The sequence below is a fragment of the Acanthochromis polyacanthus genome, chromosome 1, assembly GCF_021347895.1.
Source record: "Acanthochromis polyacanthus isolate Apoly-LR-REF ecotype Palm Island chromosome 1, KAUST_Apoly_ChrSc, whole genome shotgun sequence".
Classification (NCBI taxonomy): domain Eukaryota; kingdom Metazoa; phylum Chordata; class Actinopteri; family Pomacentridae; genus Acanthochromis; species Acanthochromis polyacanthus.
The window spans coordinates 2,013,977-2,032,114 of record NC_067113.1 but is presented as its reverse complement, the minus strand read 5'-3'; the positions used below and the strand labels follow the sequence as shown (position 1 = coordinate 2,032,114).

Below are 18,138 nucleotides of genomic sequence, written 5' to 3'. Positions count from 1 at the left end.
AGTGTACAGATACTTACCTGTGCAGGAACAGGGACTGTAAAAAATTCTACAGGCCACCACTTCTTTCTTTGCCTAAAGAGAGAACCTCGAAAAGGAGGAAAATCCAGCATCAGATGACAAGTACTGACCGAGGAGCAAGAGAAGTTGATTTCAGAGCTCACCCCAGAGATGGCTGAAAAGTTCAGGAAAGCATTCACCAATATGGCAGCGAAGACTTACTGTGCTGGAAAGATACAACCTGGAGTGATGGAATCAAATACATGTGAGTTACCAGTAATTTTGATGCTTTTGGAAGTAACTACTAATGCAGGACAAAAATTGGAACTTTCATTGACTTAGCATCAGACACTAACTACATCACTCACAGAGCTGCCAGAAGACCCAGCCTGCAAGGTGAAAAGATCACCCTTGTTGTCCATGGAGTTAGAGGAATGACTGTGACTGTAAAAACCAGAAGATATTTACTCAAAGTGAGAGTCAAGACACCCAGAGGCACAGAGAGAGCTCACGAGCTTGTGTGTTATAGCTTGGATGAAATTGCCAAAGTGCACAATGTAATCAAACCTCACCAAATCAGGAAATTCTTCCCAGACATCAACTTGGAGGACCTGAAAAGACCAAAGCATATTGAGCTTCTCATCAGCCACCGTGAAGGAAGACTTGCTCCACAAAGAGTAAAGGTGATTGGAGACTTGGTTCTTTGGGCAAGTTCACTTGGAATGATTGTTGGAGGAGCACATCCAGACCTCTTTGAAGAAGTGGATATGGCTGTGCATAGATCCAAGACACACTTTGCTCGTTCAATGAGAACCTCAGCAGTATCAAGAAATTGCCAAAACCAGGATGACAACTGCTGGCAGAGAGTTCTTAGACTGGTGGAAATGGGACTGCATTGGAGCAGCCTGTGAACCCAAGTGTGGGGGATGCCGGTGTGGAAACTGCCAACCAGGAGGAAAAGAAATGACACTAAATGAGGAAAGAGAGTTGGAAATCATCACAAAAGGCCTCACCTATGTCAAAGCAGATGCACACAGTGATGTACCACTCTGGGACACAAAATATCCCTGGATTGAAGATCCAGCTTCCCTGCCCAACAACAGGAGCGCAGTTTAAGCCACTTTTCTGCAAACAGAGATGCAGCTCAAGAAAGAACCAGAGTGGCAAGCGGCATACACAGCTCAAGTCCATGAGATGGTGGTAAGAAAAGCAGCGAAGAAACTCACCGAAGAGACCAATGCTGATTGGAAAGGAACAGTGTGGTACGTTAGCCACTTGGTGGCGCCAAATCCGCATTCAGTCACTACACCTGTGCGATTGGCATGGAACAGCAGCCAGAGGTTCCAAGGACGCAGTGTGAATGATCTCCTACTGAAAGGGCCTGATGTCCTCAATCCCATCCGAGCAGTTTTACTCAGATTCAGAAGAGGAGTCCATGCTGCTCTTGGTGACATTAAAAAAATGTACAATTCTGTGTGGCTGAAAGACCTGGAGATGCACCTCCACAGATTTCTCTGGAGAGACAGTGAGGATGGAGAAATTGAAGAATATGCCATTATCAGAGTCAACATTGGCGATCGACCAGCAAGGTGCATTGCACAACTTGCTATGAGGGAGACAGCCAAGCTGCCCATGTTCACTCACCTGAAAGAGGAATGTAGGATCCTGGAGGAGGACTCCTATGTTGATGACATACTGACATCCCATAATGACCCGAAACAGCTGGATGAAATCACTCAAAGAGTTGAGGAAATCCTAGAGGCAGGCGGGTTCTTCCTCAAGCCATGGCCAGAGTGGTCAGGCCAAAGTGGGAGGCAGGAGTCTGTGCCAGGGGAGGAAAAATCATCATCAGACAAAATTCTTATTCTCCCAAATCAAATGAGTGAAGACCCAGATAGCAAACTATGGGTGAATCAATGTTGAATCTATGTTGAGACCTAACGTCGAAATTATACAGAAAGCGCAAGGTTGATAAAATGTTGAGTCAACGTTTGCTTACATAGATTACATGTTTGCAAACATAGATTAAACATTGACCTGTCAAACATTTTAATTAAACCAAAATACAATGTGGATTCAATGGTATCTTTTAAACACAAACTTCAATGTTGACAAAATGTTGTTGAATCAACATTGATCCAACCATCAGTCTTCAACCGTAACCACAATTCAACCTTCTTAACCCTAATTCAACATTGATTTAACATCTTTTGCTATCTGGGTAAAGTGTGATTTATGGTTGAAAAGCAAACGTTGACTCAACATTTTATCAACCTTGCGCTTTCTGTATAATTTCGACATTAGGTCTCAACATAGATTCAACATTGATTCACCCATAGTTTGCTATCTGGGGAAGAAAACAAAGCCCTTGGAGTTGGATACTTTGTGGAAGAGGACAAACTCTCCCTCATGACCTCCATTAATTTCTCAAGGAGAAAGAAGAAAATGAGAACAGGTCAAAATCTTCTTGTGGAAGAGGTAAGAGAAAAAACTCCAAATCCACTGACAAGAAGACAACTGCTTAGCCAAGTAGCTACCCTGTATGACCCAATAGGCCTTGTCACACCTGCCAAACAGAAAGGTGCCATTCTTGTAAGAAAAGCTTTTCAAGAAGCTGGAAGCAAAGCTCTGACCCGAGACACCTGGGACAAACCTTTGTCCGGAAAGCTAAGAGAAGAAGCCATCTCACTATTTGAAGAATATGCACGCCTCAGCCAGATCACCTTCCACAGAAGCCTCACACCAGCCAGTTGGATTGGAAAACCCAGGGGAATAACTTTCTCTGATGGAAGTGACAAAAGTTACGGAGCTGTGGTGTATCTCAGATGAAAGACAGAAGAAGGCATCCAAGTCAGATTGACTGAATCCAAAGCTAAGCTCACACCCCTCGACCAGAAAGGAGAGGCAGTGAAAGCTGAAACCTGTGGAGCTGTCTTTGCTGCACGACTCAGGAGGTATATTGAAAAGCAAGATCGAATGGAAATTGAAGGTTGGCTCCATCTGCTGGACAGTCAAACTGTTCTAGGAGCAATCCAAAGAGAGAGCTATGGATATCAGACGTTCTTCGCAAACAGTTGCAGACCTGCCAACCTTGGCGAAATATTTTGAGTACCACTTAATCTCACACACGCACACGCGCACACACACACACACACACACACACACACACACACAGAGAGAGAGCTCGTGCTCATGTTGATAGGAAAAAAAACTCTCGGTGCTTATTTCCCCTATATGACATCGTATTTTCAACGTGAAAGTAACGTTATTAACAGTAAATATTTGCCAAAAGACACACACGTACACTCAGGCGTGCACACACACAGACACACACACCATTTTACCGTTTTAACCACCAGCTGCTGCAGGTGGGGGCACGGGGAACAGGGAGAGGGGGGGGGGGGGGGGGGGCAGAGGACAGGAGAGAGCGGGCTAACAAGGGTTCGGCAGACTCGTTATTCTCCGCTACTCTATGATGATTGGTTGAAATTGCACCACTACACTGCTGCATCGTGTTGTCAGGCATGAGTATTTTACGTCCACATTTCTAACAGCACTCACAGATGTCTGCAGCTTTTTAGTAGTTTAATGAGGCGGAGCGTACCAGCGTATTTTGATGTCAAATTGCATACCTGCTACGCAAAATGCGTACAGGTTGGCAGGTCTGGAGTTGGAGAGATCAAAAAGTCCACATCTGTTCGAGACTGGAGATGGATTCCAGGAGAACTGAACATTGCAGACCTCATAACAAGAGGAGCAACCCCAGAAGACCTCAAAGAAGAATCTGTGTGGCAGGAGGGACCAGAGTTTCTGAAGGATCCTGTGGATGAGTGGCCGACAAAATCAGCCAAAGAGGTCGCTGTGAATGCCAAAGCGGGCATTGACAAGCTTCAAAGGAAGTCTTTTACAGCAGTGTTAACCAGAGCACAGGCAAAGAGAAACCAGAATGATGTCCCATCTCTCATGGTACGGCCTCCAAAATCTGCTCAAGTCAAAAGTGACCATGATAGCTCTTGTGAACCAGAGCTTAAAACTCCATTCCAAAAACCACTGGCTGGTTCTGCTGTGCAAAGAATCTTGGATATTAAGAAGTTCAGCAGCTTGACCAAGCTAACCCGAATCATTGCCTGGGTGTGGTGAGTAGTCAGGAATTGGAGAACTCGGATCAGTCCCTCACTTTCAAGTAAACCAAATTGTGAGGTAGCTCTCCCACAGAAGTGCAAAACCAGAGTCAAGCCAGAAGAACTCACTGTCACTGAATGTGAAAATGCACTCAGGGATCTTTTTCTTGCAGCCCAAGAAGGTGTAACCTTTCGAGACACCACACTCAACAGACTCGTCGTGTTCAGAGAGGAAAATACTGGACTTCTGCTCTGTGGAGGAAGATTTCAGATTTTTAATGAAGAAAAATCAGCCGTGCCTATCTTACCTTATGATGCATGGATATCCTCACTCCTTGCTCAAGAAGCACACAATGCAAACCATGAAGAGATCTCAGGAACACTCCTTGGGATGAGAAAGAAAGCATGTGTGATAAAAGGCCGAAAAGTGGCTCAAAAGGTTGTGGACAACTGTGTCGCATGCAGAAAAGCCAGAGCTAAATGATGTCAGCAGATCATGAATGACCTTCCACCTGAGGGGATAACACCAGCCAATCCCTTTCAGTACACAACAGTGGACTTATTTAGACCTTACAAACTGAGGGATGAGGTGAGAAAGAAAGATGTTGTCTGGATGGCTGACCAGAATGCCCTGAGGGGACAATATCGGCTTGCCAGAGTGACAAAAGTCAACGCTGACAGCAAAGGTATTGTGAGAGATGTACACATCAGAACATTTCCTAGCTACCCTCTGTGAAACCTGCTGGAAAGAAGAAAGAGTAGCACTCGCTTAAAATCCCGGCCACTATTCTTCACAGAGATGTCAGACATATCATCGTTCTCATATCAGTTGAAGTACAAGAGCAAAATCGTGAAAACTAAAGCTAAACTTGCCTGAACAGAGGATGATGTGACCTCCTTGGGTTGAAGAACCAGGAGGTCAAGTGGGAGGTGTAAAGTCAAAGGCAGAGCACACCAACTAAAACAAAGGAAAGAAAGAAGACTGAGTTGTCCCTTTGTGACCCTCATGGCCAAACAGGCTTTTTTCAAGTTTGAGCAAAACTGTGTCAAAACTCCCACAGAACTTGACAATGTGTATGTTGAGGAGCTGCTGTACTGTATCTAAATGAGTCATCTTTTCTCAGAAATTAGGATTACGATATGTTTCTTTTATGATTCCATGGCATTCCTCCTTTGCTGTGACTCAACATTTAAATAACCTTGATCAGATTGGATGGTTTAGTCACAGACTTTTTCAAAAAGAGTTATGCTTTTCTTTCACAGATGTGGGAATGAAGTTCCGTTAAAATGTACAAAACAGTGAAATTTATCTTGCCTGGCCGGGCACCTCTGGGTGCTCGGCACTCCTAAACCTCTGATCCTAGAATCGCCCCCCTACACTTGTAAAGAACATAATGTCATGGCTCTCTTGAGTTTCCAGTTATTTCTACAACTCTGATTTTTCTCTGATAGAGGGATTGGAACAGATAGTACTTTGTTACAAAAAACATTCATGAAGTTTGGTTCTTTTATGGGCTGCACGGTGACGTAGTGGTTAGCACTTTCACCTTGCAGCAAGAAGATCCCTGGTTCACCTCCCGGCCTGGGCCTGGGATCTTTCTGCATGGAGTTTGCATGTTCTCCCTGTGCATGTATGGGCTTTCTCCGGGTACTCCGGCTTCCTCCCACAGTCCACAAAATACGCTGAGGTGAATTGATTACTCTAAATTGCCCGTAGGTGTGAATGTGAGTGTGATTGTCCGTCTGTATATGTAGCCCTGTGACAGACTGGCAACCTGTCCAGGTTGTCCCCTGCCTTCACCCGAGTCAGCTGGAATAGGCTCCAGCACCCCCCGTGACCCTAGTGAGGATAAAGTGGTATATAGAGAATGGATGGTTCTTTTATGACTTTATTATGGGTTAACAGAAAAAGTGACCAAATCTGCTGGGTCAAAAATATACATACAGCAATGCTAATATTTGGTTACATGTCCCTTGGCCATCTTCACTTCAATTAGGCGCTTTTGGTAGGCATCCACAAGCGTCTGGTTGAATCTTTGACCGCTCCTCTTGACAGAATCGGTGCAGTTCAGTTAAATTTGTTGGCTTTCTGACATGGACTTGTTTCCAAGTGACTTTCCTGACTTGTTCAAGTCAATGATTCGCTTTTTCAGATCTGTGCTGCGCTCCTTTGACTTTCCCGTTATAGCGTTTGTGGGCATTTGTATCCACTGAGCCCTATTTAAATGGCCTCAGAGAAGTAATCAGCTGTTGTCACTCATAATCACTCACAAGAAGTTAACAGGCCATGCTATGAGGCTCATTTCATTGACACAACTTTAAGTCACCAAAATTGCTAATTCATGTTTCTGTATGTATATTTTTGACCCAGTAGATTTGGTCACTTTTTCTGTTAACCCATAATAAAGACATAAAAGAACCAAACTTCATGAATGTTTTTGTGACAAAGAAGTATCTGTTCCAATCACTCTATCAGAGACAAATCAGAGTTGTAGAAATAACTGGAAACTCAAGAGAGCCATGACATTATGTTATTTACAAGTGTATGTAAACTTCTGACCACAACTGTGTATCTGCCACTGACTGATGCATCATCTGGCCCTACTTTACACACATATCTACAACTGCCATCAAAATGTCCAGAGGAAATGCTAGAACAAAGTTCACAAGCTTCTAACAACAAATCAATTTTTTTCAAATCAACGGGTCTGGTGGGGACTGATGAAAGATCAAAACATGAAACAATGCAAACAGCAGAGATATGTGATAAAAGAAACACACCTCCACATCAACACATTCATATAGGCATGTTCATGCATATAATCTGTCCTTTATCAAAGGGAATATGGTAAACAAGCAATACATCACAGAGGTTTAGCATGTCCAAAACATCATTATCATCATCATCATCATCACATGGTGACATCCAGTTTTTACTGCATATTTATTCATCTTTTGATATACATCTTGCACTCAGGCTGTATCAACAATAGATTTTTAAAAAAAGAAAAATAGGTTTCTAGTGTCACACCATAGGTTTCAAAAAAGTAATTTAACAATTGTCAATGCCCGCAAAGACTGCCTTTGATCCAGCTCAGTTTGACAGTGTGTTCAAGCTGCAAAGTGATCAATAAGTCAGGCAAAGTTCACTGTTCAGGTGCAGAACTCAGTGACCAGGAACACTCAGCTAGTGTGCCACCAGTCATTAAGCTTGACAACTGAGACATTTACCACAACTTCACGTTTAGTTGGTATTTGATGACCCATCTGATTCAGATACTTCCGCATTATTCCCCAAGTGCAGTTTTAGGTTTGAAAAATGCTATTGCAGACAGAGCATTTCCGGAGGCATTTAGTTAAAGGTTACTTCTAGTATTAGGTGTATTATATTCATGGAAAAACCCAATAAACACAGTAAAAATAATATATTTCTGAACTATCCCTATAAAAAAAAGCTGATGCAACCCATTAGACAGTATCTGTAACTGCAGCAAATGCTTCAGTGGTAAAATATTTACTATTTACTCTGATTCCTAAAATATTAACATTTAAAAAGATCAGATCCAAGTGCTTTCTACTGAATGTAAACATAATATCAGATTGGACTGTTTTAGCACTTTATTACAGTTGCTAAGAAACGTAATTTAACTATCATCACTGTCATGTCACTGGAATTGTACAACTGTATAATCTTGTCAGGATGATGTTGATTGATGCATATTCTTGTTTAGCCTTCCTGAAAAGTGTTTTTTTTTAATTTGTGCATGTTTGTATTTCACACATTTTTGTGCTTACTGAACTGCAGAAATCAATCATGCTGTGTGCTGCAGCTGACACATACATAAACACACACAGAAGGATGGCATGTCTTCACATTGAGCATTATATACTGGTTTTAACTAAACACACTGAGATGATACATTCACACCAGCAAATCCCCAAGTTCATGCTTACAATTGAATTCAGACTACATAAAACAAGTTACCTAGTGTTTTAGATACTTGTTAGTCAGATCAAAAGAGAAGGGAAAAATATTTTCTAGATTCCATAGTCCTTCAGGAAACCTGTGGGGTGTCCAGGTGTAAATGTTGAAGTTTAGGTGCAGAATCATTGAAGTTCTAAGCTTCTAACCATTTCTTCAGGAAACCACAGAATCACTGGATTCATGCACCCCTGGCATAACAGTCAGCAGGGGGGCAGAGGAAGCACTTCAAACACCAGTAAGGTAACAGCAGGCCTGGAAGATGAAGTCTGCAATCACATCTCTGGATGCTGGGCTGTTGACCTGCACACACACACAAAAAAAAAATGCTGTGGATTAGGTGGCAGAGTTCATCCATAGGGAACATGTGACCTTCTAAGTGACTGCTCTTTAATGTGGTTTGAATGACCCAGTAGTGGCTCCAGTAGGACAAGATAGTGAAACTGTTGGTTGAAGACCGGGGGAAGACTGGGAGAAAAGTAGATCAATCTGAAAACATGTTGCGCTAAATATCCAAACAGTAAACGACAAACAAGAAACGCCAAGATAAGGACTACTTTGGCTGAACCCCCCAACATTTACTCCCATTTTACTAAAAAGCTTTGCGCACTGGACTCTTCATTTTAAAAACATAATGAACAAGCTAATTCTTCTATGTCGTTAACACAGTCTGATACCAAATAATGAACTACTGTTGATGTTTTGTAGAAATCAAACTGTTGAAGCAAGTTTTTCCTGTTCTAAATGCTATATCAGTGTTGTCAGATATTCTGCATCAAAATAATATAAAGTTTTATGGGGGGAAAACTGTGGTTGTCAGTTTAAATAAATAATGATGCAAAATTATTTTTGGCTAAAGGTTTTTAGCAAATAGACCAATTTAAGGTTCTTAATCACATGTCAAACTCAAGGCCCACGGGCCATGTCTGGCCCGTAATACAATTATGTCCGGCCCGCAAGATCATTATACATGAATTTATTATTATTGTTATTAATGGCCTGACGATATGAAGCGCTGATAACACACAAACTACAGATCCCATAATGCAGCGCAACAGCTGCCTTGCCGAATGATAGGTTACCTGGAAACATTTCCGCGTCATTTAAGTCAAGCGTCTGTTATTGTCTGCAACTTTATTGTAACGTCAAAGCTAGCCCTTAACAATGGCGAAAAGAAAAGTTGATTCTGAAAACAGAGCCTTTCAAAGCGACGGGAGGCTGAGTATATGTATGTTGACATTGCCAGTAAAGCCGTGTGTCTTATTTGTGGAGCTAATGTGGCTGTAATTAAGGAATTTAATCTAAGATGACACTTTGAGACAAAACATCAGGACAAGCTGAAAAACCTGCATGCAGACCAGAAGCTACAGAAAGTAGAAAAGAGGAATCTGACATCTCAGCAGATGTTCTTCACGAGAGCGAAAACGCAAATTGAAGCTGCTGTGAAAGCAAGCTTTATTGTGGCAGAAGAGACAGCCAAATCAGGCCATTTACTGAGGGAGAGTTTGTGAAGAACTGTATGCTGAAGGTGTCCACACAAAAAGCAGATGTTGGCAAATGTAAGCCTGAGTAGAAATGCAGTTGCTGATTGGGTTTGTCAGATGGCCACTGATTTAAGAACACGGTTGACTGAAAGAAGCAAAGAGTTTATTGCATACTCTCTTGCTGTTGATGAAAGCACTTACATGACGGACACTGCACAGCTAGCAGTCTTCATCTGTGGAGTGGACTCCGATTTGAGCGTTACAGAGGAAATATTGGACATTAAATCGATGCACGGGACAACGACAGGAAAAGACATTTTTGAAAGCGTATGTCCACGTGTAACCGACATGAAACTGCTGTAGCAATATTGCCTTATTAAACGTTAATTTAATAAGTATGCACTCGTTATGAAATGGGGCACCACTCTACAAAGTAGAGAAATAAAATAACTGATAATGGATTAATTCAGTTGTACAGTCTAATATCTGAATGTCGAGAATCCTCGAAAAACATTGACCCCAGTCAACACATATAAACGCAAAAGAGACTGTAATTGTGGTTTAAATGAAAGATATTTATTGACTAAAACTAATAACAAAACAGTGATTAATACAGTAATAAGTATAATGGTGTTTGTGTATGGGTGTAGGTGATAATAGGTAGAGTGTGTGTGTGTGTGTGTGTGTGTGTGTGTGTGTGTGTGTGTGTGTGTGTGTGTGTGATAATTATTCAGATTTGCATTTCTAACTAGGATTATGGACTGAGTAATCAGACCGCTGAAAGTATGACGAGATGATTAATAATTTGGAAAATGAACGACTGATAAGTGACTAAATGGAGTTATTAAAAGAGGACTTTGGAAGCTATTTAAGGAAGATTTCAAGCTATTTTGAGACGTCAACCCAATAATTCAGATCACACCAATGTGTTTGCTGGCTTACTTTGTCGGAGAACGGCTGCTCAGTCTCGGCTGGGACCACGTTGCGTCTGAACGGACCTGACCATACGGGTCGGCAGATTCTCCGGCCGTGAAGTCTGTCGCTATGGCAACGTCTTGGCGTCCTGCCTGCTGATGCTTTTGAGCGCCTCCGGTTCGGTTCGGGCCAGCTGGGTGGATCTCAGCCGATGGTGGAGAGGGTGCAGGGACCCTTCGTCCTTCTCTGGGGTTGACTTGACTGAAAAATAGCTTGATAAACAAAAACAAACCCGCAGGCTCTTGGTCTGTCTCGGTCAACAGTTTGGCTGGAGAACAGATGAATAAAGAGCCGCAAAAAAATACTGTCGGAGCCGTGAAACGGATCGAATTAGTTCTTAATTAAAAATAATTGTCGTCGAATAAAAATGGACTTGATTTGCTTAAGTAGTGAGCGAAGATATCTATTCTTTGATTAAAAGGAAAAATGATTAAGAAATAGCAGCTATAAGAGGCCTACTCTGATGCTGCTATAGACTTAGAATAAAGAAAAGAAGAAAGAAGGCGCCAAGAAAATGAAAACTCGCTCTACGTAGTTTCTGGAAGCTAGTTAGGAAGAAGAGAGTCGAAAGAGTCGAAAAAGGTGAAAGAGAAAGAGCAACATGAGATGGCTGGTTTTAAGGATTTTCTCGGAGAAGGGGCGTGGAAGTGTCGACTGAGGCGCGCATTCCTTTGAATCTGAAGGAGGAACCTCCTTGGGCTCAGAGGGGAGAGATGAAACCGGATCAAATAAGGATTAAAAATATTAAAACGCGCAAAAGAACGATCTGTTTACTCCTCCATGGTCCTTACAATATATTTTAAATAATCAAAGATAAAATAAACTGATTATACAAGCTAGTCTAAGAATATGTGAGTTCTAGTTTCTATTTATATGTTCGTGTGCATCCTAATGGTTGTTATATGTATCACAGTGAAGACATGGTAACATACGTTCATACAAGGCAGAATAAAACAGTTTTCATTTCTTTGAAACCTGAATAACGCAAAGTTTTATGGTTAATACAGTAGTAAAACCTTGATAATGTCATGGCATTCCGACGTCAATAGGGGGCAATGTTGAGCTGTGGAAGCAAAAATGTACTGTTCATGAGCAACACAATAGGTTTGATAACTTTCGATCTAAACCGGCTAGAAAAACGGGAGTTGGTTCAAAATGCATGTTGACATCTCACTATATCTTTTGTAAACACAGAATAACAAAAATACATTTCTGAATATGAGTTTTAGAAGTTCTGTGGCTGAACAAAGGAGAAAGTCTCTGCTAGCCTTTCAGAGGTGAGAAGCAGGTCATTAGAATATTTATGATCCTGCTTATCTGATGGCAGACCGGGAGATCAGCAGAGGTCCAGCTGCGAGGACATTTAGTTCATGAAAGCACTTTCCAGAGTTGCAAACAACAGTTCCTTAAGAAGGTGTGAAAGTTCTGTCGGTGTGGACCACAAACATTTAAATGGTAATTAAACTTAAAGGTGTTAGCAGTCCTCTGCAAAAAGGGTCTGTATGTGAAGTTAAAAATACATGAAAGCATGCATGTCCCAATTCAATACAGAAATAGTGATAGCCTGCAAAAAGGAGTCTCTTAAGCAATGTCAGAGGTCGTCATAAACATGAATCAGGGGTGTCCTGGGTGATGGTCCTGGATCACATTTGAGATGATACAGGGCTCTCTCTGGTCATAAAAAGCACTTTGGGCTCTTAGTCTTGTTTGTTTAAGCTTTCTGAGAGGAGAGAGTTTGTTGTTATCTGAGGAGGGGATCTGCTGTGGCATGTTAAGTGATCACTTAAACCTGGATCTCACTACACTGCCCTGGGACAAACTTGTTGGACTTACAACAGATGGAGCACTGGCGATGTGCGGTGAAAAAAGTGGGGAGGATGCGAGTAAAGATGCAGGAGAAGTGTACTGGTGAGTAGACAGCATATCACTGCATCATCCATCAGGATACGCTGTGTGCTAAAGTGTTAAAAATGGAACATTTAATGAACACAGTAATGCAAACCGTAAACTTTATCCGAGTTAAAGGTTGAACCACCGGCAATTTCAGTCTTTTTTTGTGAGAAATAGATTCAGAATTTGCCGACATTCCTTATCATACAGAGGTGTGTTGGCTGAGTCCAGGAAAGATTCTCAATAGAGTTCTTGAGCTACGCAAGGAATTCTGTCAGTTTGTGCACTGTAAAAAAGATAGCTACAGTCTGTTCAGCAGAGTTGGTATTTTGATTTGTTTGAACATGAAAATTAAAATAGCTGTACTACTTGACATGAAAATACACATCAGACCAATCGTGTATACCTCAATATGTCTAAATTTGTAATTGTGAATAAGCTGAAAATGTAATTTGTTGTTGGTACAACAAAGTTGGATAAAACCACAAGGTTTCCCAGAATACACAGCAGCAGCAAGTCCTCATGCTTACTGTCCCTTGACTTATAAATATTACCATCCCCTGAAGCTCAACAGGTTAAACAGACAACTTATAAACAGGAGCAATAGGTAGTGGTAAGGTGTTCAAATCCAGCTCATGGCTCTTTGCTGAAGGTCCTTCAAAATAAATTTAAAGAAATATTTATAGATATTTAAAGTTTAAGTTTATTTTTATAAAATGCCCGAAGAGCAAAGAAAACTGAATGTTTTGATTTGTTATTTTTACTTTTGTGGAAAAGCATCATTTTTATTTCATTTTTTTCATGTTTTTTTGCAGCATGTTCATAGTTGTAACTTTTATGATTTTGACAAGTGACATTTTGATAGAGAACAAAGTATTTCAAGTTATATAAAGTTTATTTATTGTGGAATAATATTCCTGTCTGTTTTTATTCCTATTTATGTTCCAAAAACATTTACTTTTAGTGTGTTCAATAAAATGTTTATCCTGTTCGGCCCACGACCTAAAGTGTGCTTTGAGTTTTGGAACCCGGTGCAATTGAGTTTGACACCCCTGTTCTAAATCATCCACCATAAGGGCCATCTGAGATAAAAGCATCAAATAGAAAAGAACAGACTGACTCAAACGTATATAAAAGGATAATATGAAGTTAATACCAGTGGCTACCAAAGTCTGCGCTGCAGCATTTGCCATGTCAGTGTTCATTCACTGTAAGTTTTAATAGCATTTCCCCACATTACAAAAACGGTGACTTACATTAAATATATGCTTTGATTTTAAATTTTCTTCTGGCTGCTCCTGTTGGGGGTCACCACAGCAGCTTTACCATCTCCTCCTGTCCTCTGCATCTTCTCTGCGATACCAATCACCTTCATGTCTGCTTACCCCATCCATAAACATCAAGTTTGGCCTTCATCCTTTCCTCTTGCCTGACCGCTCCATAATGAGCATAAATTTTTCCATTTTGCCCAGTATCTCTCCTCCACACATCAGACATGCCCAAGCCAACTCACTGGCCGTTTCTCAATGTGCGTTCTTGCCCGTTCTTGTGGTCTCACGTTCTCGTGAAACGTCATCAGTTGCAGACCGAGTACTGTTCCAATTCTTAGACCGCATCTGACCGAGACCGCAAGAAATACCCGGAAATGTGCTGCATCGTACCAGACCATAGATATGAAGAGTAGATATGTAGCAGCCGGCTAAGCGATGTGCCTACGTGGCGGCCATCTTGGAGGGGGGGCAAAGTTCCCATTCAAAGCAATGCATGTACATTGAAAATAAATCGTAATTTGCTCATTTCTCAACCGATGTTCGTGTGGTCTACTTTATTGTCAACGTCAAAGCATGTGCTATTGATTTAGAATAATTGATCTGAAAAAACCCACTGAAAAAGGCTTCCTTCGAATGTAGCCTGCAATTTTAGTTATCTTATTATTTAGGTTCAGAGGCCAGGGAATCTTTTCAGTTCAGCCATTACATATATAAATGTAAATACTTAGATGTGTAGAAAATGTTTTGAGATCAAAAGATTTAATTGCAAATGTAATATGTTATCTCTTATTAATATATATATATATATATATATATATATATATATATATATATATATATATATATATATATATATATATATATATATGTGTTGTTTTGATATATACAGATTTCAGGGATTTAATCAATGCCAGTGACTAAATCTCAAAATATTACAAACGTGACAGTGATAGAGACAAATATAGAGAAATAGAAAAAAGAGCACTGAAAAGAGAGCAGCAAGAATGAAAAGATAAAATTAATTAGTGCCGCGACACTGAGGCAACTGGAAGCCTTTGTGGCTAATTGATGCTTGTTTATTTACCAGAGAGCTGAGGGGAGGAGATGACTATAATTACCTCAGCTCCCTCTCCTGCCTCTCCCTCTCTTGACTCATTTTTATTTTAATTCTTTTCCCAACTATCAATCTCTTTTTAGCTCTGTTTACTGTTTGTCACCCCCCATCCCTTCTTGAGCTGCCTCTTCATCTTCCCCTCTGCAATTTTCCACTTTCTCCCATTCTTCACATCTTTAGGAGGGCTGATCGACAGCAGAAAGCTCAGCTCAGCGTGATTGTGGCTCATTCTGCGATAATTATTTATTATTTCAGCGTTCAACCAGACATTTCTCTCTTTGAGATGCAGTTTTGCTTTTAGACTTTGGATGAAACTTAAATTTCACTTTTGATGTAATTCAGCAATTAATTCACCCATCTACTGTGTTTTAAGGATGTCTTTTAAAAGGGTTCCTCTTCTTTCTCTGCAGGTATCAGCATTACTGAGTGATCAGATTGTGTTAGAACACACCTAGTATAAAGTGCTGCATGCCCATCCAATCAAATGTCTCTAAACCAACAGGGTGTGCACTTCCAGCCCTCATTAGATAAAATGTGCACTTTTAATTTCATACTTTGTATCAGACATCCCACAGTAAAAATTGCAACAACAGTGGTTCCAGGCAGCTCTGACTCACTAAAAACATCTTTCTCATTATTCTGTGTTTTTTATTCTAACAACAGTCTCGTGCACGTGGGCCTGCAGCATGTGTTGCAATGACATGACACCTTTCCCAATTATCCTTCTGATGCATTTTGCTCCGGGTTGATGAGTCATTGGTGTGTTTCAGCCAATTGACCAAAACAGTTTTAACTGAAGAAATTGAGCATCACTGATGCTTGTCAGCATCGAGATGCCCTTCAGCTTCAAGCAAAGTAGACTGTAAGGCAACGCAGATGAAAAATACTGAATGTTGAGGGTCAATACATCTTCTGCATCTTGTGTCAAGGAACTTTACTGTTAAAGGGTGGACTTTCAACAGGTTTTCTCTCATTTGTAGATCAGAAACATGTCTATCTCAAGTATATACACTTCTCTTTTACCTCTGGAGATCCTCTTTCAGTTCTGCATAATCTTTTCTGTTCATAGGCCCACCTCCACTGGAGTGTTTAAGAGTAGCATGGAAAACAGTCATTGAAGGAATGAATTGCAAAGCATACTGGTTGGATTTTCCTTTTCAAGGCACAAAGGACTAAAACAGACCTTTTTTGTTTGTTTATCCAAAATTACTGCACCTTATACCTTAACTACATAGATTACAGAAATCAGGTATAATGGCAAAAAATTCTCAGAATGCTATATAATTTGGTTCTGCTGTATTTTTTTTCAACATTCTTAACTTTAGGCATCCCTCCAATTTCCTCTGACTTAGAAGAACTCCAAACCTATTAGGATTGATTCCAAAATGACATTCAGCCATGGGAAATAATTCTGTACACTGTAAAAATTACCAGGGTCATTCAATTTAATAGTTTAAGTTCAATTGCTGTCTTAAAAATGTAAGTACACTCAACTTCAAGAAAAGCTTTTTTTCAGCTCAAGAATGCAAGTTTTATAAGTTCCCTGGTTGATGATATTTGTTTTGTTTGAACTTGATACTCTGCGTTGAAACAAGTCACAAAATTAAGTTTTTCATTCCAGAAAACTTGCATTCTCTCATCAGGGAAACTTACAGTTTGATGCTATTTCAACTCATATAATTCATTTATAACAATTGTTAATTGATGATCATTTGTTGTTTGAACTTTATACTCTGAGTTAATACAATACAAAATATGTTGTCCATTCAGGTAAACTTGCTTTTTCTAGTGAAGAGAACACACAAGTGTACATCCTTTTAGCTTATATTTTAAAGTTAAAATAACTATTTTCAATTGTCTTTTCAAGTTAACTCATATTTTTAAGGGAGCAATTAAACTTAAAATTACATATTAAGCAGACTTGTATTTTCCAATTTTATCCCCTGACTTGACTAATAATGGCAATTTCACCAGTTTCTTATGAGAATTGAATACACTTACGACTCAAATGTTTAAACATTTATTTTCACAATTACCCCAAAAATTGGAGAACATGAAAACAAGTGTACCCATGTAGATAACCGTATAATTTCACAAGAGAGTCCTGGAAAGTACACAGTGAACAGTGAACAGCCTCCAACCTCCACATTTGCCCTCACACACATGCAGGGTTGTTTTTCATTGAACATAGTTCAGGACAATCCTGTAAGTTTATGTAGAAAAGAGTGAACAGTCTGTAATTTGTAAAGTTCCTGAAGGAGTTTTTTTTTTTTTCCTTTAACGCACTAGGAGGCGACAGGAGCAAAAAAAAAAAAAAAACCAACAAAAGAGAGAAGTCTGCCTGAAACAGAGACGGTGAAATGGTGCGTTTGGGAGGGATGGCTTCAAACCCACAGATCCTCACCGTCACCAACCCCAAACGCATCGCCAAGGGTGTGGCCGAGAAGTCCTGCAACTGCCTGCTGCTCAAAGTCAACCAGATTGGCTCGGTCACAGAGTCCCTGCAGGCCTGCAAGATGGCTCAGAGCAACGGCTGGGGTGTGATGGTCCGCCAACGCTCTGGAGAGACTGAGGACACCTTCATCGCTGACCTTGTAGTTGGCCTCTGCACTGGACAGATCAAGACAGGTGCACCTTGCCGATCTGAGCGTCTGGCCAAGTACAACCAGCTTCTCAGGATTGAGGAGGAGCTCGGCGCCGAGGCCCGTTTTGCCGGCCAGAACTTCAGGCACCCCATCTGAGCGGATTCTTCCTCTTTGGGTCTCGGTGTGTTCATTGCTCTTAATTATTCCCTAATTAAACACACACTGTTTTCACTGAACATAGTTCAGTACAATCCTGCAAGTTTTATGTAGAAAAGAGAGTTAACAGTCCTCAACACACACTCTTTTCACTGAACATAGATCAGCACAATCCTATAGGTTTATGTAGAAAAGAGTGAACAGTCCTCAACATGCACACACAAACAGTGCTGTTTTGACGGGGGGAAAAAACCATGCTGTTACCATTTGTACCTCAAGATTTTGTTTCTCAGTCTCTGTACTCGAGTCGAGGCCTGGTCTGGTTTAATCTTCATCACAACTCTCTGAAGAAACTCAAATGAGTACTTCATGGCATTGGGATACTTGAGATTCACACAGTAGATGATGCCCATAAGCATGGCAAAGCTTTGTGCCACATCTTTAATGTTGTGAAGCACAATGGTCTCCTCGACCACAACTGCCACATCGAAGATCTCAACTGGAATGGCACCTTGTTAACCACCTTCAAAGTCTATCAGGAGGCCAAGCTGCATCCCCTTCAT

The 18,138-nt window shown here is 40.7% G+C and overlaps 1 protein-coding gene across 1 annotated transcript; it reads left to right on the top strand.

Annotated features, from left to right (window-relative positions):
- The first annotated feature begins 17,212 nt into the window (after positions 1-17,212).
- On the top strand, positions 17,213-17,621 carry LOC127532960 (alpha-enolase-like). Its single transcript, XM_051944882.1, has one exon. It carries the CDS (start codon positions 17,213-17,215, stop codon positions 17,573-17,575), a length of 363 nt encoding a protein of 120 aa, XP_051800842.1. The 3' UTR covers positions 17,576-17,621.
- Positions 17,622-18,138: the final 517 nt, after the last annotated feature.